This window comes from Astyanax mexicanus, chromosome 17, assembly GCF_023375975.1.
Source record: "Astyanax mexicanus isolate ESR-SI-001 chromosome 17, AstMex3_surface, whole genome shotgun sequence".
Lineage (NCBI taxonomy): Eukaryota > Metazoa > Chordata > Actinopteri > Characiformes > Acestrorhamphidae > Astyanax > Astyanax mexicanus.
The window spans coordinates 44,123,945-44,150,733 of record NC_064424.1 but is presented as its reverse complement, the minus strand read 5'-3'; the positions used below and the strand labels follow the sequence as shown (position 1 = coordinate 44,150,733).

At 35.6% G+C, this 26,789-nt stretch overlaps 1 protein-coding gene across 1 annotated transcript; it reads right to left on the bottom strand.

The window, feature by feature from the left end:
* Positions 1-1,026: 1,026 nt before the first annotated feature.
* stom (stomatin) lies at positions 1,027-23,920 on the bottom strand. The gene is made up of 7 exons (XM_007253955.4): positions 23,785-23,920; positions 18,866-18,975; positions 16,199-16,271; positions 8,398-8,480; positions 7,193-7,396; positions 5,348-5,482; positions 1,027-3,327 (listed from the first exon to the last, which is right to left on the bottom strand). Exons 1-7 carry the CDS (start codon positions 23,843-23,845, stop codon positions 3,139-3,141), a joined length of 855 nt encoding a protein of 284 aa, XP_007254017.2. The 5' UTR covers positions 23,846-23,920; the 3' UTR covers positions 1,027-3,138.
* Positions 23,921-26,789: the final 2,869 nt, after the last annotated feature.

Sequence of the window (26,789 nt, the reverse complement as noted above, 5' to 3'; positions counted from 1 at the left end):
TAAATAAGGTAGTAACACTGTACTTCACTACTTGGCTCTCGTGCTGTATAAATCCTTCTGAGATCTAAGTCGGAATACTGTATTAACCAGAAATAATAGTAATAATATTAATATTAATAATAATAATAATTATTATTATTATTATTATTATTATTATTATTAATAATAATTATTATTATTAATAATAATAAACAACTTACTCTAGCACACTAATACTACCATACTAAGACAGCAAAATATTCAAGCTTCACACAACAGGTGCAGAACAACTGGCAAAAGACAAATGATATATACCCTTTTGACCGTTCTCTCTCTTTGCTTGGGCTGGAAACTATAGAAACTGTAAACAATATACTCGGTTCTCGAGTTATTGGAGGATCATCAGGTATCAGGATCATCACCAACCACTCTCCTATAGCTAGGGGTTCATAGCATGTAATAAAATAAAATAAAATGAAATAAAATAAAATAAAAAGCAGAATATTCCTGAGCACTGTTTATAATGTAAGGTGTGTGTTATAAACCTGGTGATATGATATGCCTCACAATACAGTAGTTACAATTCAATATATTGCAGTATTTGGTGATAGTGTAAGCAAATCGATATATTATTTAACTTTTTGGGATGGTAAATTTGTAATAGTATAAAATACAATTACATAAATAGTACATAAATAAATATATATGTGTATATATATATATATATATATATATATATATATATATATATATATATATATATATATATATATATATATATATATATTTATTTAACTTTTTATCCAATCATAAGTGTGGGACCAAAATTACAGCACTGCCCTCTAGAGGTCAAGATTAAAACAACACAAAATGAACCACTGCCTGCCACCAATCTTTACATGTAAACTATTAATTAATGTAATTAATATTTCTTTGTGTTTTTTTTTTACATCAATATTTTAACTTTAAGCGTAATATCGCAATACTTTGATATATCGACAGATTTCTACAGCCTTAATAGACAGAAAACATGAGCAGAACACAGAATTCCAGGTAAACAATTTAGTTATATTTACATTTAAAGGAATACACACAGATGTAAATACACTTATTTGTATGGAAGAGAAAATAAAACATTCATACAGTTGATGTAAATGCAGAACAAATGCAGGAATATGAATGTTAGACAATACCTGAAATTTGGAAAAGACCATAACCTGATCCTCCTTCTCCACAACTAACCACAGCCAGCTTACTATATCAATACAAAATTAATTGAATAAAACTTTTCTTGATGAAAATGTGAGGGTTGAAGATGGTACATAGAACGTAACAATAAAGAGAAGTTGTGTGAGGTCATTCTCCCAAACCTTTTTTTGTTTGTTTTTTGTTTTTTTAGATATTTCTTAATATTTAATATTGTAATACTTTTTAATAACAGCATACAATAAAGTCTGTATGATAAATGTGTTAATGAAAATTTTAGGTATAAATACTGTAGTTCTGGATATTCTGGATATTTGTACAGCCTTATACTAGGGATGCACCGAAATGACAATAGAACCTGGGTTAATTATTTCTTTTTTGGGGGGTCCTCTGTTATTTTATTTCTGTCTGGAACAACCATGTGTGTGTTCCTGTCCGGGCGCACATCTCTGAGTTTCGTCTCCTCGCGTATCATAAAATAGCTATTTGTCCACTGCCGCGCACCGTAATTACACTTTGGGCGTGCGTTTCCACGTAAAAACACAACAGCGAGTGGAAATGGAGGAGCTGCTGAACACGATGTCATGTGACCGAGAAAAAAGCCTAAAAACACATTGGTCCTCCTGTTTTTTCAATTACAGTTCAGAGGCGTCCCCCTGAGTAAAAACTAATCCAGTTCAGATAGGGCTTTACTCCACACTGGTTGTGACTTGAATGCATAGTCAAAATCACCATTGTTTAGTATAAATTAATCTTTCTTTTCATTTTTCTGTTCTTTTTTTATATACCTTAATTTTGTAAACAAATATTAATAATTGTTGCTGGATATTCGGTGAATCCCTACTTTACTAATGATCGTCTATAACTACAGTATATTAGAATAACCTCTAATAATTAGGCCAAATGAGGTTGATTTGATTTAAAACGCTGCTTTTCACTGTAGTATATATGTATACAACTTCTACTTGGCCCATTAATTCTCCAACACTTGAGGCGATTTTCTACTTAAGATCATGGTGAGTGCAGTAATGTTATAGTAGCTAGATGGCAGTGTGAATGTATTATGGCACGTTATTGACACATATTGATTAATAACAGGAAAACTGATGATGAAATAAAAAAATACAATAAAATAAAAAAAGCAAAGGTTCACACAAAGCATGCACATGATGCAGCTCAGCCTCATAACCTCACTTTAATGATCCTACACACACACTCTCCATTTGATAAGTCATGCATATCTTTGGTGATCTCTAAATATATGTGAATCCAAAATATATATTATTAAACAATAAAAGCAGCTCAAATATTCACAAAGAAAATAAGTAGTAGCTTTTGCTCGAGAGGTAACAGCGTTCTCTAATACAACTGTATCTAATACTTCATTTCATTGCTGTCCAATGAAAAACAAGTATCTCCATTTTTGTTGATTTTTAGTTTACTACGCATTTTAGACACACAAACTATCCTTTACACTATGTCGAAATTTCTTGAAAAACGGACCAATAAAAATTCTTCAAAATTACCTAAAGCAAACTATTTTAATATTGATTTCCACTGTAAGTTATGATTTTTTTTTTTTTTTTTTTATCTCTGTTCTGTTTTTCTAAGTTGTTATTTTGGAGATACATATTTTTCATTGGACAGCGAAAATTTAATTTATTTAATGACCTACTTAAAAAAATCATTTTAATATTTCTAACCAACCAAAAACAAAACAAAACATTTTAAAATAAAATATAAAAAAGTATAAATGTTTAAAATGAAATATGAGCTTGTAACATAAGCAAAATTCAGCAAAATTGCATGTTTTGACTGATTATGGCTTAAGGCTTTTAAAAGATTAGACCAGCGCTCTTTATAGAGAATAATAGGCACGCAGAAATATAATATCGTCAGTGATGATGTCAAGCTAGACCATGTGTGTGTGTGTAAGAGACAGAAGCACTCTGCTCAGCGTTTGAGGAAGCTCTGCATCATGTCCATGGGCAGGGGGAAGATGATGGTGGAGTTCTTCTCGGCGGCGATGGTGTTGAGGGTCTGCAGATAGCGGAGCTGCAGCGCTGAGGGAGACTCTGCTATCACCAGAGACGCTTCCTTCAGCGCACGAGACGCATTCATCTCCCCCTCAGCAGCAATTACCTACAGAGAGAGAGAGACAGAGAGAGAGAGACAGAGAGAGAGAGACAGAGAGAGAGAAAGAGTTAATTTAAACATTATCTTTATTTAACATTAGACCACACAACTATGTGAAAAAAACATCATGTATTAAACAGACATATTGATATATATATATATATATATATATATATATATATATATATATATATATATATATATATATATATATATATCCCTTGATTGATTAGATATTCCTAATATATTATCCAAATATACCTTCAAATATTTTTTTGTTCATTTTTTTTAAATATATATTTCAACTCTACTAAACATTATAGACTGTAATATATTAAATGTGCATAATTAGTTTATCATCAGAGAGAGAAATAGAGAGACACAGAGCAGGAAGAGAGAGACAGAGAGGGAGAGAAAAAGAAAGAAAGAAAAAAAGAAAAGAGATCAACATAGAGAGAGACACAAAGAGAAGAGAGAAATAGACAGTGAGACAGAGCAAGTAGAGAGTGACAGAGAAAGAAGAGAGGGAGAGAGACAGAGTCAGAGAGACACACAGAAACATAGAGAGACTCAGAGAGAGAGAGAGAACGAGAGTGATAGAGGAACAGAGAGAGAGAGACAAAGGGAGAGGGAGAGAAGAGAAACAGACAGAGAAACAGAGACATAGAGACACAGATAGAGACAGAGAGACACACAGAGAGAAACACAGAGACAGACAGAAAGAGAGAAAGAGTTTCAAACTCTGGTAAGTAAGGTTTGTTAGATGAGGGATAGTGTGTCCTTAGTAAGAGCCCAAGGTAAGGGTAGAACAAAATATCGATTTTGCAATATATTGTCTCGCTTGAGATATATTATCAATATGTGGAGTCAAATATGGATATTTTTACTCCAATAAATCCATAATTCTTGGAATTTGCTGGTATTTTATCCTCTTTAGTAACACAGATGTTGTAGAAGTGTTTCCTTCGATATATTGAGTATCGCAGAATCAAAGTATCGTATCATAAAATATTGTATCGTGAGACCCCTAGGCCTTAGGACTGAAAAATTTACATCCTACAGCGTTTTTTCTGATATTGAAGTCTGATTTCTTCATATATTGTGTAATTTTGTGGGACAAAGTAACCGTAATTGAAATCAAAGCCATAATAGTACAGTAGTCACAAACTATATTAAATCAATAAAAATAAAAAAAATAATAAAAATACTATGATACACTGTGAAACCTTCACAATCTTGAAGAACACTGTGACATACACACAGCACTAAGCACTAAGCTAAATGCATTTTTTGCATGGGTTTCACAAACATTTGAAAATATATTGGACATATATACCTATACAACTAACAGAGGGCACACTCCTGAAGCAATTCCTTACCCATGCTGTGTCCCTTAGACAGGCACTGGTGTATATTTGATATACTGTATTTGACATTACATATTTAATCTTAAAAAATAATATATTAAACCGAAAAGAGCCCAGACCAATTTCTGAACAATGATACTAAGATCAAAAAAGATAAATTAGATAAAAAAAAAAATAATTCAGTGAGCAGATAAATTCATGTTTTTATGTGGGCACATGACTGTAAATATTTAAAATCCTAATTTAACACAAATGACACAACAACAATATTTCCACACACACAGTCCTGTGATGCTCTCAGGATGTTCAGTATATTATGTCACTTAGGGACTTCATGAATTAAAGTGTTATAAGGAACTTTTAACAGTTGTGACTCGTACATCACCATAAACTGTTTTGGGTTAATTATATAATTACAAATATACAAATAAAACATATTTTTAATATATTGTGGTTGTATAATTTTGTATAATTAAAATTTGAATAAAATACTAGACACTAGACACATATTTAAGACATACTATTACTGATTAAATATGTACAAAAAATATGACAGATGATAGTAGATATTGCAAAAGACCTGTAAATATAACAAATATATCAAAATTAAGCACTAATCAACTAATTAACAGACTAATCAAACAGAGTATGTAGTGTACCTTAGCTCTGGCCTCTCTGGTAGCCTCTGCCTCAGCAGCCATGGCTCTCTGGAGCTGCAGTGGCAGTTTAACGTCCTTAATTTCTACTCGCTCCACCTTAATGCCCCAGTCATCAGTCGCTTCATCCAAAGTGCTCTGGAACAGAAAACAGTGGAATGATCAGCTCCACTGTGTCCACGGTCCACTGTGTTATATAAAGTCCAATGGTCAGTGCAGTTTTGTTTTCCCGGAAAATCTCACAGCACTTCATGCTTCCCTCTGCTACTGACAACTTTTATGGAGATGCAGATTTCATTTTCCAGCAGGACTTGGCACACTGCCCACACTGCCAAAAGTACCAATTGGTCTAATATGGTATAGTATTCTAATTTTCTGAGATACTGTTTTTGGGGTTTTATTGGCTGTACTAACAATAAGCCTCATTTACCAATATCTTTATAAATATTTGTATTTAAATTGATGTAATATTAATGCAATTAATTACATATATTGGACAGACTACAATGAACTACCATGCAAATACATAATAAATACTTTTTATTTAAAATAATAAAAAATATATATATTTATAACAATAATACATACAGTTCAGGTAAAAAGTTTGGACACACCTTCTCTTATTCAATGCGTTTTCTTTATATTCAGACATTGTAGATTCTCACTGAAGCATCAAAACTATGAATGAACACATGTGGAGTTTTATGTACTTAACAAAAAATGAGCTGAACCTCCACAGTCACCGGACCTGAACCCAATCCAGATGGTTTGGGGTGAGCTGGAGCACAGAGTGAAGAAGACAAAGGAGCAACAAGTGCTAATAAACACCTCTGGGAACTCCTTCCTTCAAGACTGTTGGAAAACCTTTCATTTCAGGTGGCCACCTCTTTTAGAGAAGCTCATTGAGAGAATGATGCCAAGAGTGTGCAAAGCAGTAATCAGAGCAAAGGGGGGCTATTTTGAAGAAACTAGAATATAAAACATGTTTTTTTTTTTTTTTTAGATATTTCACCTTTTTTTGTTAAATACATAAAACTCCACATGTGTTCATTCATAGTTTTGATGCTTCAGTGAGAATCTACAATGTAAAGAGTCATGAAAATAAAGAAAACGCATTGAAAAAGTGAAGGTGTCCAAACTTTTGGCCTGTACTGTATACATATATATATTGTACTGAGTGCCTTGCTATCACAAGCACAAAGCACAAAACACATCCATCAAAATTACAACACATGCGCAGCAAATAGAAAAACGCGCTGCAAATAGAACCACAACACAACGGAAGTGAGTCACAACACAACGGAATTTTCCCGGGGGACCTTAAAACATGCTGTACCAGCTAAGCTGCGTCTTCAGTAACGTCTCGGACTTCACTATGTGTACAAAGGACAATACGTGGCAAACAAGGCGTTTTGTGAAGCAGAACTTTTAATAATATGCACACAACCGTGGTAATCACAGGTAATAAACATTACTTACTTTTCAGAAGCTTGTTTGCCACTTATGGTCCTTTGTATACAGCTGGTACAGCATCTTTTAAGGTCCCCCGGGAAAATTCTGTTGTGTTGTGACTCACTTCTGTTGTGTTGTGGTTGTATTTGCAGCGCGTTTTTCTATTTGCTGCGCCTGTGTTGTAATTTTGATGGATGTGTTTTGTGCTTTTGCAGCGCTTTTCAATTTGCACTGCGTTGGGCTTTCTCGGCCACCGTACTTTCCTGCTTTAATACTGTGAATTTGCCCAGTGTGGAACTAATTAAGAATGATCTTATCTTGTGGTTTATTTCTCGTGAGTGTCTGCATGTGTGTAAATGTTTCTGGCTACAGTTAAACACGTTGAACAGGTCAGACCTGCATGCTATGAGCGATCTCCTCGCGATCAGAGAGGATCTCGGCCAGGTTCTTAGTTCCCAGCACGTTCCTCAGGGTGGTTTGAGCCAGAAGGCGAGTGGCGGCATCAGCGTTGGTGATGTTTGCCACGGCCAGGGTGGCGTTCTGCACTCGGTAATACACCACGCCGTCCACGCTAACAGTCACAGAGTCTTTCGTCAGGACCTGTGGATATCAGCAGTCAGAGAAACAACATTAGACATAACACTTTTATGTTTGAGGGAAAATCACAATAGGAAAATAAGAAGACGTACCAAAATTCCAACTTAGAACAAAACTTCTCAATGCTATATTACTCTACCACCTCAGTTTACATGATTGTGTCACTTTCAGTGACGGTTCTGTATCTCTCAGCTTGTCCAGAAATGCATGTGTAAAGCGTGTCCTTTAGTGGTAGCTTAAAGTGCTAACTACACTTTCTGAATATAAATGGATAGTGCAGTGGGTGGTAATGATCGTGACCGGTGGTGTCTGGCTAGAATTGTCCATGCGTACAGCCAAAGTGACTTTAGCAGAAATCACATTCATTTTCAATACAGAAGGTCCCATACTCATTAAAGGAAGGTGGCAAAAGTCATGGGATACCGTTTTAGTTCTTATGCCATTAAATGTAGCATGTCAATGTATATTGTCGCTGTCCAATGAAAAACAAGTATCTCCAAAACAGCAACTCTACTGGAGAGAGAAAAACAGTTTATTTCAGATCATTTTAAAGCATTCCTATTGGTCTGTTCATCGATAATTTTTTGCACGGTGTAAGAGACAGTTTAAGTGTTGTATGTAGTAAACTAAAAACTGACATGGAAAAATGAAGATACTTGTTTCTCATTGGACAACCATGATATGTAAAAGTGAAATGCTTTAAAGCTTTAATAATTTTTATATATTTCAAATTGCATTAAAACTCATTGTCTACACTACAGGCTCTGTTATTTAGACTATAAAGATTACTTTTATATCAAATATAAGTATGGATTTACAGTTCTGTAACTTCAGCTTTAATTTTAATTTGATCTTTTTCCCACATTAGCAGCACCAGCTACAAAAACAAACATCACTTCCAGGCCGCAGCTTCAAGCCACAAGGTATGGTGAGGTACTTTACATGAGCGTAGGTGAACTGTTAGTAGCTGTGTTTGTGTGGGAGTGTGCGCTCATATATCTCACCTCCTGAGGGGGGATGTCGAAGGTGATGGTGCGCATGTCCACATTAATGAAGCTGTCAGTGCAGGGCAGTATAAAGAAAAGACCTGCAGGTATATAAAATCACACACACAGACACACAAATGCAAAATTTCAGTATATCTCATTAATATTTTTTTTAAATATGAAGTCTATGAGAATAAAAAAATAACTAGATGGTGACTCATTTCAGCAGCACACATGTACCCTCAAAAAAAAAAAAAAAAACTCCGGCACCACATGACCATATATGCTTTTATTTAGGGCTGTGGGCGAAGATTCTTTCTGTACAAAGTTTACTCAGTGTAAACATCCCCCTTAACCACATGCTACACTTTTATACTATTTTCCTAAGACTGTTCATCTAACTCACTGTTTAGAGCAGGTTACCAGAACCTGAGCATCAGCCCCACAGGTGGGTTTTCCAACATGAACGTCCTGTTTAAAATCATGCCACAGCATCTCAATCAGACTTTGACTAGGCCACTCCAAAACATTAGTTTAGTGTTTTATTTGTGTTTTAAAGAAAATAATTTAGCATGGTTGGTGTTTTTTTATGCATTCTGGTTTTATCTGTTGAGTTTATCAACAACATAAAGTTCCTTATTACTTAGGGTGACCATATTTTTATTTGGTTAAACCAGGACACCTGATAGCGGGGGGGAGTGGGGGAGCGGGGGGGGTTGAGGGGTGGAGCGTTGTGTGTGTGCTCTTACTGTGAGACTGCACCGGAAGGGGGGGAGGGAGGGAGGGCTCCACACTGACAGTCACGCTGTCTACTGCTCTCTGGTCCAATGAAGGTAATTTAAAAACCAGGACATTTCCTCACTTAAAAAAAAAAAAAACCTGGGACGCCAGGGACAGGACGTGAAATACGGACATGTCCCGGGAAATACGGACATTTGGTCACCCTATTATTACTGATGTTGAATTACTGTAATCATGTTTAACATCCGGAAAAAAACAAAAATTCAGACTGGCAAGACGTCAATGACTTTTGACAATGTTTTCTTATCTGTTTTTGATTTATTTTTCCAGATCATGTGTTGCTTTCTGAAATCTTTTATCTGCTTCATGTTGTCAGACAGGTTCTATTTAAGTGATTTCCTGATTCTACAGGTCTGGTAGTAATCAGGCCTGCTTGTGCCTAGTGGTGAAATTGGTGAAAACTCAGCTTTTTAAAAAGTGTGATTAATCACAGTTAATTTATGGGGGGCAAATACTTTTTCTCAAAGGGCTAGATCGGTTCGGATTTTTATTTTTTTTTGTTCTCTTAATGAATTAAATCATCATTTAAATGTATTTTTATATTTTGCTCTGGTTACATTAGTCTGATATTAATGTTTGTTTGTTAATTTGAAAAATGTAAGTATGACACAAATGCTAGAACAAAAGAAATCTGTAAGTTTTTATCAGCAAATTTTTTTGTAGAAATGTGGTACTTAAGCACAGTAGTGATGTAGATCTACTTTGTTACTCTACATCTCTGGTGATCAATAATGCAGAGCTCTAAACACTGAGCAACCACTGCTAATGTATTAGACCGGATTTGGCTCTGATGCCAATAACACCCCTGTCTCACCGTCTTCACTGTTCATGGCTGGCTTTGCCTAGAAAATATCGATTTGCTGCACTACAAGAGCGCTGTCCCACAAGGTCCCAAAGCTGAGATCTACAAACATATGCATTAGTTTCCTCTCTCATTTCTGCATGGACAAATCAGCTGAGTCCACTGAGAGCTGTTTATCAAGGCGGTAAATCTTCAGCTGGCTCTCTGAGGATGATGTACACACTCTCACTCCGTCAGCCGGAGCTGTTCACTCCACTCGAAGCTGGAAGCAAGAATTGCAAGTGCATCTGCTTATAAACTGCAGGCTATGAATGTCTGTTCTCATTCAAATTGCATCTCCTAAAGCCATACTGTTCATACCCCTGAATAAAGAATCAAAAGATTGGAGAGATATTGCCTGCTGTAGTAAAGCTCGGAGGGATGTGACGGGGAAGGCAAACAGGCCGGTTCGGCTGAGAGCTGGTTGAGAGTCCTCTTGCATTGTGTACTTTTTCAAAGGGTAGTACTTTCAAAAGGAAACTGGGAAGTTGGCCAGACAGCAGATGGGATCGGTTACTTTGCTGTTACACACAGTCTTGCCTGGACTACTGTGCTGCACTTCAGGAACAAGTGGAAAATTCCATGCATTCCCATTCCCTGTTGCCTTCTGAGAGGAGAAATTTGTATGGTTTGTATACATTACATTGCTGAGAGAGGTCAAGTACAGCCCAAATTCTCATAACCATTAACAGGAAACACTTGTAGTTACTTACTGGAAACTGTATTTACAGTACAGTTTAATAATCAAATAAAAGCACATATAAACAGGGGTTACCAAATAAGGCATGTAAATTAATGATCCATAAATATCATCCCAGATAGCAAAAATGATCTGTTCTGGATCTGGTGCAAATCATCCTAATGTTCTGGACCGGTGTTCTTTTGCACGGTGGGCCAATACCAGTACAGATTTGGTTTGCAGACATGGGCCAAATCCAGCCCAGCACCGGGCCAGATCTCAGCGACTTCTTTACTCATCTGGCCCAAATCCGGCCCACACCCGGAGCTTCATTTCACATCTGGATCACGGTCTCGGTCCAATCCCATTTCAAACCTTGGGGAGCTGAAATGAGCTTTTATTAACTTCTATTTTTTCTTTATTTCGCCGTTCCACCTTAAATGCTGCCTCATCTGTTGCATCATTTAAGGTGGAACAGAAAGATTAGTTAGCTACTAAGACAAACTACTAGCAATATTTTTATGTGCGTTATGAAGTAAACAGCCATAAAACTCTAGGTGTGCTCATGCTAAACAGAGGGGTGGCTCTGTTTAGCATGAGCACACCTAGAGTAGGATGTGATTTGTTTGTTAGGCTACATGGCCCTTCAAACAGAGATTTTTAGAGGCACACTCAAAACAGAGGCTAGAAGTAGGGGTATACACTAGTTAAATAGTTAATTGTGTAGTTTTAATGTTTTATGGCTGTTTACTTCATAACCCACATAAAAATATTGCTAGTAGTTTGTCTTAGTAGCTAACTAATCTTTCTGTTCCACCTTAAATGATGCAACAGATGAGGCAGCATTTAAGGTGGAACGGGGAAATAAAGAAAAAATGGAAGTTAATAAAAGCTCATTTCAGCTCCCCATCACAGAGGAATTAAAGAATGGACAACAACAAAATGCCCTAAATTTAACTAGTTAATCAGAAGCTAGGTTTCTGAACTTTAACACTCCACTGTTATAGCTATAGCTATGTCTAGATTGGGTTCTTGAAGGATCGCCCCATTTCTTAGAAGGAGGATTTCACCCTTTCTGAGGATTACACTCGAAAACAAGGGGTAGGGTACAAAAGAGAAATGGGATTGGGCCTAAATCAGGCAAATAGCAAATACCAGCATCGGTATTCATGCATCACTACATCAAATGAAAGCTCCTCATTGGTTTTTACAGGCTATAACTGGCTTTCAAGGCATCAGTGCCAACAATGTTCATTAGTTCTAATGTTAGCCACTTCCTTCAGCACTTTGATCCCATTGGATATTCCCTGGAATGCCGGCTGCAAGGTCACGTTCCAAAATATAACGGCATGGCCCCCGGCCAAAAATAAACTAAAGATAAGTTACAGGCAGAAAACAGAGAGGGTAAGAGGGAGGCCACGATCACTGTCTTGGTGGTCATTCAGATCTATGTCAGTATCCTCCCTGTCACAGCAATTATCTCCACTCTGTCCAATTTAGCCTCAACATCTGCTCTGGCCTTTCAAATAATCCTGTTTAGTCTGGTAATGTCCAACACTGTCATCCTGCTGCCTCACACAACAGCAGAGAACATGCCTCTTGTAGGAATTAGAGTCAAAGATTTAAAGACGATCCTTTAAGCCAGGGTTTTCTCAACTGGTCTTAGCCCGGGACCCACATTTTATCGTGGTCTTTAAGTTAACCAAACAAATAAAAAATGCAGCAGTACCGAATAGCATTGGAGGAAAGCGCAGTGATTGGTTCTAATACATCAGCTCACAGACGCCTTGTTCATAGAAAAACAGGCTATTTTTGAAAAACAGCCTTTAAAACCCATTAAAACTTACATATGCATGCATGTAAATTTAAGAGCATTTTATAATAACTGCTGCTGATGCGACATTAGCGATGAGCATCACAGCATGCTCAAGGAAAGCACAGTGATTGGTTCCGATACATCAGCTCACAGACGCCTTGTTCATAGAATACAAACCAAATAAATTGATTTTTGAAAAACAGCCTTCAAAAACCCATTTAAAACATATGTATACATGCATGTAAATTTAAGAGCATTTTTTAGGAGGAGGAACATGACAACTACATGTAAAAAAGTTATATCAAAACTGTAAATAAAATATACAAAATTAGATGAGCATTAAATATTTTTTATTACATTTTTTTGTTAAATATCTATTTTTTACAAGCAGAACATGTCCACCCAAGACCACACAAAAAAATCTTTTTTTTGTGCATTACGGAGCCAAATGCTACCAACTGTTTATTAGGTTTTTTGTCAGATTTTATAATTGATGTTAAATATTTTGTTAAAATGATAATTAGAATCATGATATCATTATATCATTGTTATTGTGGGCAACATATCTTGATACTGTATCGTGAGATGTCCTGTGATTCCGTAGCCAAGATAATTACGTTATCGACTTATCGTACTACGATATGTTCTATTTTCTTACTGCATTCAGTATGTGTTGTAAATGCAGGCCTGTCATATATACATAAAAGTAACATGGCATCATATGCCTTTGACCAGACCTTGAAAAAGAGCCAATCACGGGCTTCTGCTTCTGCTTACTCTGCGGTAGTGGAGAAAGCTCCCTTCAATAAGGAGATCTGCGCAAGTGAAGCAGCCATGACCAGCCGAAAAATCACATTTATTTGTGCATAATGGAGCAAAATGCTACCAACTGTTCATGAGACTTTTGTCAGGTTTTATCATTGATGTTAATTATGTTGTTGAAATGATAATTAGAATCAAGGTATCATTGATATTGTATTGTGAGATGCCCTGGGATTCCCTAGTCATTACAATTATTGTACTACAGTATATGTTCTATTCTCTTACTGCACGCAGTATATGTTGTAAATGCAGGCCTGTTCTATACACATGAACATAGCATGGCACCATACGGCATTGACCCGACCATGACCAAGAGAGTGAAGACAATTTAAGACCCATGTTGCACTGCAGTTCCTTATCATACGTCACAGCTCCATAGCAACAGAGCCAAAGATCATGAAGACGGCCATCAGTTCCGCTGCCTGCTCCATTAAGTGAATTAGACGGCTGCAGTTAAAGACAGGCAGGCTGTGGAAGACTGTGACTAATCTCGTCCTGCACTCTTTTCTCAAGCCAGAAGCAAATATGTGATCATACAGTGGCTTTTAAATTACATTAACAAAGGCCACTGCAGAGAACATCCCATAACAGCCATTTGTGTATGTTTGTTGTGATGCAGAAGAAATATAAATAAAAAAACATATCTCTACAGTGCTGTGCAGAATTCAGAGAAGATAAGGGCTGTGCACTTGCAAGAACCTTGCAATACAACTCATATTACAATACAGAGTTACAATTTAATCCAGCTCTGAAATAAATTAAGAGATTTTCGGAATCAGTTTCTCTGATTTTGCTATTTGTAGGTTTATGTATGTTAAAATGAACATTGTTGTTTTATTCTATAAACTACAGACAACATTTCTCCCAAATTCCAAATGACAATATTGTCATTTAGAGCATTTATTCAGTTCAGAAATCAATATTTGGTGGAATAACCCAGGTTTTAATCACAGTTTTTATGCATCTTGGCATGTTCTCCTCCACCAGTCTTACACACTGCTTTTGGATAACTTTATGCTGCTTTACTCCTGGTTCCAAAATGTAAGCAGTTCAGTTTGGTTTGATAGCTTGTGATCTTGCTCTTGATTATATTCCAGATTATATTCGCATCATTTTTAAGTGGTCTCTTATTTTGTTCCAGAGCTGTATATTGCAATATGCTGTCATTAGAGCCGGTAAGATTTTGATAAGGTAAAAATATCATATCTCAATATTCAAAGGCATTTTCTTAATCTCACAACTGTCCTCCCCAATTTAGCTAGGCCGATTGGTGATGCCACAGCATAAGGAGGGTGAAGATAAGCACACACCTCCTCCGATACATGTGAAGTCAGACTCCGCCTCTTTTTCTGAACTGCTGCTGATGCAGCTTTAACCCTTGTGCGGTGTTCATATTTTTGTTACTCGTTTACTTTGTTATTTGTATTCAATTCAGCGCAATTTTACATTAAAATGCTTTACACATGCTTGCTTCACCTAAATTGCAAGCAATATAAACAGCTTACATGGTGAATATTTGCCCTTTACCTTTCTTATGTTACATTTCTTTCAAAAAGTGCTACTCTTTTTTTTTTTTTAATAAAATGTAAAAGAAAATGAATTAAACTCAAGATATGAGTAGAAAATTTGTTTAGTTTCAAATTTACAAATGAAGCAATGTTTATTAGCCCTTGGCCAAACATACTGTATGTAATATAAATGTGTAGGGGGGGTGTACAGTGTGTGTTTATCGAAAATGTGTTTTGATATATGTTTTTCACATAAAATGAGCCAATGCCAATGAGTTTGGGTTAGAAAAAATATTTTTTTAGTATCATTTGATGAAAAATGAAAACACACAAGGGTTAATGATTAGCATTTCAGTGCAAACGCTCGAAGAAAAGCGCAGTGACTCTGTTCTGATACATCGGCTCACAGACGCAGCCTTCACAATGTCCGCGGCATTCGACTCTTTTAATTTGGAATTTGCGAACTTTCTCTAAAAGCACCTTTTCTAGAATAACTCTCTTTTGCAACGGCAAAAGCTGTCCAACTCTGATTTGTGTGCTTACACAAGCAGGACTGCAGCCAGACTTCTCCTATTGTTCTTTCTATCTATCAGACTTGGTCTCCGCTGGCAGTTCAAACCTCCGTCAGTGCAGAGAGGGGAAGTGAATGTAGGCCAGGGGAAGGGAAAAAAACAGACGCGTTGTTTATTCTCTGTACCACACAGACCACCGTGATGCAGCAGCAAACAAACCAGTTTCTCATGTCAGCAAACCCTGTGGTCTGTCTGTCTACCACCTTGCCAGGCAGGTTTATATACAAACAGCATAACAAATGAGGCCCATCTGACCAGAACAGTCCAGCAGGAGGAGGTGGGTGATTACTGTATATGCTCTAAAAAAACATCAGAAATGTTATTTCCTAATACTGTCTGCATGTCAAAATAATTCCTTCACTCATTGTTCTCACTGTCTGGATTTTGGTGCTGTCACATACTACATATTACAATATACACCAATTAAGCATAGCATTTTGATTTTGACCATTATCCATTTACCCATTATCCAATGATAAGCAGTCGTAGTTCTCTAATTACAGACTGTAGTTCTGTAACTGTTTATCTGTATACTTTATTATTATCCTCCTCCTTACAAAGGAGAGAAACCCACCACAAAGCAGCTATTCATTTTTGGGTGGTAGTGTCTGCACTGGCATGGTGGTGGTGTATGAGGTTGGAGGTACAAGCCCAGTCAAAAACACTATATAAATTTAAATGGAAAATCTCCATTCAAGACTAGGCTTAATCCCTGTCTGGTAAACTAACCCATTGTGTACTTAATATTCATAAAACTGAATCAATTGACTGATTTCTTACCTGGACCTTTTGCTCCTCCTCGCAAAATACGTCCCAGACGAAAGATTATGGCTCGTTCATACTCCTTCACTATCTACAGGAATATCAGAAAGAGTCCAGCTGTCAATAACTTCGGAAATATAGGCTTAATACACAACCTGTTAAAGCATTTGTATCGTGAGACTCTTTCCAAATTTTACATGACTTTCACATTAACACTTGATCATAACCAATTTACATACTGCTATCCCATGACATTTGGCATGTCTGTGTATTTTAAGTATCATGTGTGTAAGGGTTATAAAAAATGCATATATCTATTAACAATACAGCACTTCCTAAAGAAGGAAGTTACACCCTTCCTACAATTACAGTATTAAGAATACTGTAGACTTGAGGTCACAAGGAAGCCAGAATGTTGGGTTACTGAAGGATTAAAACTCCAGCAAGTCCTGCTGGAAAATGAAATCCGTAACTCCATAAAAGTTGTCAGTAGCAGAGGGAAGCGCAGTAAGTGAAGTGCTGTAAGATTCTGTGGGAAAACAAAACTGCACTGACTTTAGACTTGATAATAAAACACAGTGGATCAACACCAGCAGATGACATGTCTCTTTATCCAAACCATCACTGATTGGTGGAAACTTCACACTAGATCACGAGCAGTTTGGACTGTGCGTCTCTCCACTCGTCCTCCAGACTCTGCTCCCTTGATTTAAAAATGAAATGTAAAATATACTGATGATCAGTGATGGTTTGGAGAGGCATGTCTGTCATCTGCTGGTGTTGATCCACTGTGTTTTATTATCAAGTCCAAAGTCAGTGCAGTTTTGTTTTCCCACAAAATCTTACAGCACTTCATATCTTACAGCTTCCCTCTGCTACTGACAACTTTTATAGAGATGTGGATTTCATTTTCCAGCAGGACTTGGCACACTGCCCACACTGCCAAAAGTACCAATTGGTCTTATATAATATTCTCATTTTCTGAGACACTGATTTTTGGGTTTTCATTGGCTGTAAACCATAAACAATCATCAACAATAAAAGAAATAAACAGTTAAAATAGATCACTCTGTCTGTAATATTAATCTATATAATACTAGTATACAATATGGCAAAAGTCATGGGACAGTATAATCTTTCCACTTCTATTTTGTGGGTTGTTGGTACACATTTAATTGATTTGATTGATTCTGGAGTAATCCCCAGCTAATAAACCTACAGTTCAATACTATGGAGAATCTCTTTAGTACAGCAGTGCTATACTAAAGCTAAATGCTAAATGCTAACGTCTCTATTGCCCAAAACTAGTTTGCTATATAAAAATGGAAATGTACAGGGAAGTGGTAACTGATTCTACTTTTGAAAATAAAATGAATGTGAACTGGACAAGTCGTTAATTATTATTTTTAATTATAGGTTTTAGCCATTTAGCTCCATTCATTGTGGACTTGATCTCTTGCTTCTTTTAAAGTTTTGCATTAATTTTCTGACTCTGGTATCATCAAGTGAGACAATGTATAAGAAACGACTGTATTCTTACTTTGAGTTTTACTTAAAAAGGAAATGGTACCCATAATACAATTTCCCATTAGAGAGGGGTTTCCAGGCAGCTTATGAAGCTGGGTCTTGGCTAATTGAAGGATTATTAATGTAAGAGCATTAGCACAGAATGAACTCAAGCAGGTTATTTTTAATGCAGCAATTATTCTCAGACTCTCTGACTGGAACAGTGAGGCCACGTTGCTGTTGTAAACATTCTCAGAATTTCTAAAATGGTAAATGTAGGCTAAGGATGCACTGAATATTTAACACCCGAAATTATTCAACAACCAAAATGATCTGCTGGTAATTTTAAATAGTAAAACCAAAACATTTCAGAATTACTCAGACTGAACAATATTAGGCTTTGTTGATGGGATGTTTACATTATTTTTCCTTTTTTAAAGCAAAACAATTTAACATTTACGCTTTTTATTTATGCAAAATGTCAAATTTTATAGATTTGCAGAATGTTTTAGTAAATAACTTGCAAAACATAAATCCCAGGCTTTTTCTGCTATTATTTTTTAACATCAGGCACTGCCTCCTACACTTAAAATATTTAAATTGAATTGAATTTACTTAAATAATTTAATAAAAAATGAAGTCACGCTTACTGAAAACCTAATTGCACTTAAACTTGTAAGTTATTATGCCTAAATTGTAAGTTAATTTATGTTTTTTTTGTGATGTCAATTGTTTTGCACAATAAATCTTTTGAATTCTAATCAATAATTTAGTCTTTTTTATTTAATTTAAGCAACTTATAGATTTTACTTTCTCAAATTATTTAAATACAGATTTCAAATATAGAATATTAGATGGTGAAAGAAAATGCTATAGAGTAAACAGAAGATCATACATCATACAGAGTTACTGCAGCTCAGAAAATGATGCTTGTTCTTACAGCCTACAACACTAAAGCCAGGCAGTTAATCAAACTACAGGAAGTGTAGCTTACATTTTAGTGTACATTTTAAACTGTTAGTTTCTAATCACCACCAGAAAGCCTGTAACTGTTTCAAATGAGTTTACTGTATCTTTTCTGTTATTTTAATTTGAATTTAATTATTTATGTTTTTATATTTTGATTTTGTTCTTAGTTCATTATTATTCATTTTATTGTATTTCTTATCCAATGATTACCTTGATGCACATCCATATGGACAGGGGCAGAGTGAGGAGGGTCAGCAGGATGGAGAAGAGCACCAGGAGCCACCCACACAAACCAATGTCACTGTCAGTGCTGATCAGCTCTACAAATCAATCACAGGGGAACAACAGAAGAGTTTCTGACTGTTAGAACAACAGAGGAAACCGCTGAGGTGTGTACATCCTAAACTGCTTCAAATTAAAATTAGGATTCAATTAAATTAAAAGCATATAAAATCACAGCTGATCAAAAATATGGCATAGCAGTAATATCCCTTGTGAAAAGGAAGTAAACTTTAGAGCATTAAAAGTATGTTCAATTAGGTAAAGAATACTAAAAGTGCATTTATAAAAAGTATATTTAATGTATTTAATGAAAATACACATCAAATATACTTAAAGTGCACCTTAGTGTAGTTTTTTTTTCCCCCCAGTGTCACTAAGGTATACAGAATATGTGCACCAATAGACAAAGTAGTAAATTTACAATATACTTCAAGCATACAAAAAATATGTTTAAAAAAACACATACTTAAATCTACTTACGTTCACAGAAGTTATATGAAAAAAAGCACTCAAAAGCACAATATAATGCTTTTATGTTGTGTTTAAATATAGCTTAAGTACAAATGAAATATACTTAAGTTGCCATGAGTTGTTCCAAAATAGTACATTTAGTGTGTATTTAAGTATGTATTAATTTAATGCTAAAAGATGCATTATAGGGCTTATGGCCTGTCACAATAACTACATCATCGACTTATTGTTCAATAAATTTAAATTACTTAAATTATTTTAATAATCGCGATATCGTGCCTTGTGTTGGCACTTACAAAATGCACTGAAAACATACCTTTATTAGGAAAAAAGCCCTCCATCAACACCCAAAACTAACTTAAAGAAACATAATGACGGCCCAATGAGTTGCTTAAACTTAGTGTCTTTTAGGTTTGTGTTGCCTCAGCCTTCCTCTCACCATCACCCAGGCAGGGTCTTTATGCCGGTTCAACGCGGGCCAGCTTGGACAGACCGGGGCTGCACGTCATGGTGTGGGGCAGACCCGTTTATCCCCCTGACTTCCCTTTGCACTTCGCAAAATTAGGTGTGGTTCCAAAATTTGGTGCGTGAACAGTAATGGAAAGTTTATTGTCTTTAAAAGGGTTAATTTCATTGTTATGATAATATGTTATTATTTTATTAGTGCCAAATTAGTGGGCTAAAAATGCCAACAATGTTGTTTATCGCAATAATTTCTGGGACACCATATCGTTCGCAAAAAATTATATTATCGTGACAGGCCTAATAGTGCTGCATAATATATCGTTTCATTATTTAAATTTATCATAGTATTGAATTTCACAACAGGCTGCAATGCTTAAACAAGACTCAAACACAGGTTTAAAGTGAGCTGGGAGTTTTTCGACCAATCACAGATGTTGCAGCTGGGTGTGATCAACCAAAACACAAACAGGGTTAATTTAAACAGTGCAAGCTGATTGTTAGTAATGCTTTATTAGAACTTACTTAGTTACAGTGCCCTCCGCCAAGTTTGGGAATTAAGATATGTTTTCACTGTCTTGATATGTAATTATATTTTAATATATTGAATTTATAAACTTTTTTTTTTTTACACAGTCCTTCTCATTTTAGGGCACCATAATGTTCAGGCCTTGGGCTTCACTGGTGTTATCAAATATATTTAGGTTTCTACTGCTTCATTAGTGCATAAGCTCCCTTGTGGAGTCTGTAGTTGCCATTGTTTAACACAAGAACAAAATATGTGTTAATAAAAGGCAAATAAACTATGATGAGTAATTAATATAAGAAAAACAAGAATAAAAATATCAGTCAAACATTTGGCTTACTAAAATCAACTGTGTGCAGTAGGGGTGGGCAATATTATATCGTATACAACATATCGTGATAATAGAGATGTTTTGTCTTAAAAGTAGTCCATTATTTACTGTAAAGCTTTAAGTGTATTTATTGTATAATTGTTTAAGTTTGCAGTTTATATTCATGCACTAAATATTCTGCAATATTATTTGCTGCATTATATTATTTTATGCTATATTATTTATTTTGCCACATTATGATTATGCTGTTATACTCTTATATTATATTCCTGAAATTAATTAATTATTTTTCTGTTTTCCTATATCACCAAGTATATCGTTATCGCAAAAATACCCTGAAAAATTGTGATATTATTTTAGAGCCATATCGCCCACCCCTAGTGTGCAATGTGACTAAGAAGAAAGAACACACTGCTGAGTTTTTGCTGAGTAATTGTAAATGGACTGGTAGGTCCATGAAGACCTCCACTATTAACCATAGAATTTAAACACAATTATTTATTGTATATATATACTGTATATAGTTGTGATTTTTTTTGTCAAATACTATATAAAATATAACAAACTGGCAAAAAGCATACAACACAAATATTAATTTTTAAACAGAACAGAACTGATTGTCCACAGTATATGCTTCTGAAATTGAGGTTATCAAAAAAGTTTTCATTAAATGCAGGTAGTTTATCTTAGTTCAGTCAGCAAACGAAATGTGAAAATTGTGAACGGCAATGTTTAAAAATAAAAGCAAATATATATTTACTGTCTGTTGTATTTTACATCCTTTATGAAATACATTTAAGATATTTTAAGAATGATTAAGGCCTTTTTTTTTTTAAATTAAGGGCTTTAAGAACGTTTACTGCTTTTTAGGAATGTTAGATACCCTATTTTAACCATATCGTACAGTCATATATTGAGCCTTTACCGTTTTAGTGGTCTTTTTTTATACTTTTTTTTTTTTTTCTGAGACAAAATATAATCCAAAACAAAACATTGTGACAGGTCTACTTGTCCAATTTAAGATTTCATAAATAGTGCATCCTTACCTTCAACATCAGAATATGCTGCATGCGTTAGAATAACACGCCACTATTATTATATAGCCTCGAAAATACAGCAACTGTATTACAACAGTCCTCACACAGCCATGAAAGCTCATGAGTAAAGCATGCAGCATTAAAGCTCGGCAGAATAGAGCTTAGAAGCAGAATTTTCTCTTTAAATAGTCCCATACCTTCCTCAACAGCTGCAAAATGATATTTATCTAAAGAGAGAGATCATGCCACATTGTGAAATATCAGAGATTCATTTCTGAAACATTGTTTAACAGTTACGCTGAGCTTTCTGAAGCCTCTGCTGTCATTAACTACAGTGAGGCCGACCATATTCACGAGCTTCAGAGCTTTATCCGCGTGAAGCGGCTGCTGCTGAATCCACATGACCACAGAAATGCCTTTTTTATCCTGCATTAGACTCACTAGTGTGATTGATTTATTTATGTTTTCAGGAGTAAAACCATTTAAATCAGATGTTTCCCAGCAAAAAAAAAAAAAAAACTTAATTCACAAGTAGTTTATATTATTTGCGACACAGAACACAAAATATAAAATATGGTATAAATAAAGTATGATTCACAGGCTCATATTAAGTATTTTGGTTTGGTATCTTTAAAGGTAAAGAGAAACTCCACCTGACTCTAACAGGACCAGAGCACACAGCAGCTGTTATTCTGCACTGAGGCCACACCCACATCCCGTTAAAAATGAAAGTAAAGAGAAGCCTTAACCACAGGAATCATATATTAATCATACTCTAAACATATAAAACACACTGTAAACACAATAATCACATATTAAGCACACTTTCTGTAACACACTGAACACCGTCTAAACACACTGTAACATCATAAACACAATACAACACACACTAATCACACTGTAACACACTACAACCCTAAACACTATGTAACGCCATAAACACACTAATCACACTCTAAACACACTACAACACACTCTAAATGCACTGTAACTCAAGAATCACACTCTAAATACACTGTAACACACTAATCCCATTCTAAACACACTGTAACACACTACACAATACTCTAAATACATTGTTAACATTCTGTAAACATCCTCTAAGTACACTGTAACTCAATAATCCCATTCTAAATACACTGTAACACACTAATCCCATTCTAAACACACTGTAACACACTAATTCCATTCTAAACACACTTTAATACACTACACAATACTCTAAATACATTGTTAACATTCTGAAAACATCCTCTAAATACACTGTAACACACCAATCACACTCTAAATACACTGTAACACACTAATCCCATTCTAAACACACTGTAACACACTAATCACACTCTAAATACACTGTAACTTAATAATCACACTCTAAATACACTGTAACTTAATAATCACACTCTAAATACACTGTAACACACTAATCCCATTCTAAACACACTGTAACACACAAATCCCATTCTAAACACACTGTAACACACTAATCACACTCTAAATACACTGTAACTTAATAATCACACTCTAAATACACTGTAACACATTAATCCCATTCTAAACACATTGTAACACACTACACAACACTCTAAATACATTGTTAACATTCTAAAAACATCCTCTAAATACACTGTAACACACTAAATGTCCTCTAAACACATTGTAACACACTTTAATCACACTGTAAAACACAGTGAACACACTGAACACCCTCTAAACACACTGCAACACTATGTAAACACTGTAAAACACTAGAACACACTAGAACACACTGTAAACACACTGTAAACACACTGTAAACACACTGTAAACACACTGAATGCAGTAACGTTAAATATATTAATCACACAGTTTAAACGCGGGGACAGACTCGCGCTTTATGCGGGTTTTTCAGGAGGAGCGGAGCCGCAGGGGAGCTCGTGAGTCCTGGTTTGTAGTTAAAGTGCAGCTGTTCGCAGAAACACCGCGCGCCCCGCTCCTCCGTTATCTATCTGTGTTTGATTGAAAGGCGGCGCATCCTCACCTGGCTGCCGATCTCTCTTCTTCTGTTCCCTCATCGCGTTGCTCTCCTGACCGTCCTCCATCTCTCTCTACACTAACTCTGCGCTACGGTACCGTTACCGGGGCAGTGAGGGGCGGACATGGGGGGCGGGGCACCACGGTGTTTTTCATCTGATCATGTAAACAATGAGGTCTGAGAAAACTCTGTGGCGCCCTCTGCTGAGCGGGAGGAGCAATTACACAGCACTCAAATTAAAGCCACAGGATGAGAACCTAATCCAACCTCTCTACATTCACATTATAAAACACTTTGCTTAAAACCGATTTTTTTGCTCAGATTGGATTTGACAGTTCACATTCATGTCGCATGTCCATGGATCGGATACGTATTCGATTGATTTAGGACTACATATGGAAGTGACTCAAATCTAATTTGAAAAAATCGGATTTGGCACATTTACACAGCCATGGAAAAAAATCAGATCAGAGCCACGTTGAGCAAAAAATCTGATTTGAGTCACTTGTCTGATCAATTAGCAGCAAATACTTTCTTAATGTTTTTTTGTCATATTTTGTTTCTCTAAAGCGCTCCAACACCTTAAAAATGCACTTCAATAAAATGTAGAATGCTTTCCTTGCAAATATATTTTCCATTTTAATGTCCTTACCGAGGAAAAAGCAATAGCAATATATATATATGTATATATATATATATATGTATATATATACATATATATATTTGTTTTTGTTTTGTTTTTGCCTAAAGCAACTATTAAAATTATTAGTATTTTTACTTTTTAAAGAAACACGTTTTTGTGGTACATAAATCCATTAATCAAATCCTATTAAAAAAAAAAAAAAAAACAACATGTGGAAAGTTGCTTACTTTTTAAAATTCTGGAGTGTATGGAGTGATGCATAAATGACATTAAATGACATATTGAAAAACACTGTTTACTGCTCTAGTGGATTTTGGAATCCTAATACACCTCCACTTAATGGTGGAAAACCAAGATCAACACCTTCTTAAATAAAATAAAATAACTTAAATACAGTGCTCTACCAAACGGTTGAGCAGAAGTTAAAGGGTTAAATCTGATTAGGTCTGATTAAATGGTTCCAATAGTGGCTTAGTGGATAGATTTCTGTGTTATTGATCACAGTGTTGTGGGTTCAATACTCATTTGGCCCTTGAGCAAAGTACTTAACCCTCAGCCATAGGATTCCTGACCCTGCACACTGACTCCGCCTTTTAAAACTGGGACCCAGCACACTGACAGAGTTGCTACAAGGCTGTTATATAATGGTCCAACACTGTTTATTAAATATAAAATATATTTACAGTTTTGTCACAGCCTTGTCACAACCTCAGTGTGGTAACATTGACTCTTATACAAAATAAAATTTTCAAATATTCCAATAATGTTACATTTGACAATTGAATTCATGATATATTTAAGAACTATGTAGTTGCACTCAATTGTTTAGCATTTTTATTCTCATTTTAACACACATGATTAATATAGAAACCTTACTGTGATATTTTTATAGCGCAAATTAATCATGTTACATTTTTTTTTCTCTTTTAATTTAAGCCTCTCTCTTTCTCTCTCGCTCTCTCTCTCTTTAAAACAGAAATGTGTAAAAGTATCCATACATCTATTGTGATATTTAGTTTTACAATACTGTATTGATTCTCAAAAACACAGTATTGATATTTAATTATTTTTTTACATGTAAAGATTGGTGTCAGACAGTGGTTGTACTCTGTTGTCCTATTTCTGTTTCTATATTTTGCCTCTCTGTTTTCTTAGCTATGTGCTTTCTTTCTCTTTGTCTCCACCCATGTCTTCAGTGTGTTCATTTGTAGCTCCGCCCCCTCATTACCTGTCTCAAGGTGTTTCTTGTTTCTTGTTCCTTCCATGTGTATTTAAGTGTATTTAATTTTGTTTTTTGTACGTTTTCACATCAGTCAGGTCGCTGTTTCTGTGTTTCTTAAGTCTTAGGGTCCTTAGTGTTTCCTTATTGTTTACATTTTGTTTTATGGTTTGTTTGTTTGTTTGTTTATTTGTTTGTTTTAGTTGTAAATAAATTATTCGCTGTTGTGTCCGTCTCTGCATCTTCTCCCTTGCTGCTACAATCCTGACATCGAGATTTTATGCTTATGATTAGGGGTGGGACAAAATATTGATATTGAGACATATCAAATTGTTTTTGTTTGTGACACATTAGTGATGTGTGTGGCATCAATGATCAATATTTTATCATAAAAAATACATCTTAGAAACTCTGTAGGATTTTACCTATAATTTGACTTCACATGGTGTCAGTAATCAAATGAGTAGGGTAAACCTGTGGCGAAGAACATTGGTTGTCAGAGAACTACATATAAGTTGAGTATCTCAGAATCACAGTATCGTTATATATAATGATTATAATGGTCAATGTCATAATGTTGTATTGTGAGATGGCATGTGATTTTTATAGTATAACAGTTTTCCTAAAAAAAATATATGTACAGTATTGCAGTATCTTTTTCACATTGTATTGAATTGTAACCTCTGTATCTTGACTTCCCAAGTCTCCCGGAGGTCGCGGGAGTCGACCGCATATCAACAACGGCTCCCTGATATCTGATATCCTTTGGTATCCTTTGGTGTGTGCGCAACTTGGGTTGTGTGCGTGATACATACAGACTATCGTATCATTAGGTTCTCACCAATATACACAGCCCTAAAAGAGTTTAATGAGATGAAGTACTAAAACCTTGTATCTCCCTGTTGCCTTGTCTAGTCTAATTCATATGTCTTCTGTCAGCTCTGCACCATAGCCCTGATTCCAATTCACCACTGGCTAAATAGGCCATAAAGCACTTGGCTAGCTGTGGCTGTGAGTCTCACATTAGGCTCCTTATTTCTGAGAGCATAATTTCACACACACTGTTGGCAGGTGAGAAGAGGAGGGTGGAGGGGGTTGGTTTGGGTGGGATTGGGGGGGGGTGTCACAGACCTGGCGGGCTGCTGCTGA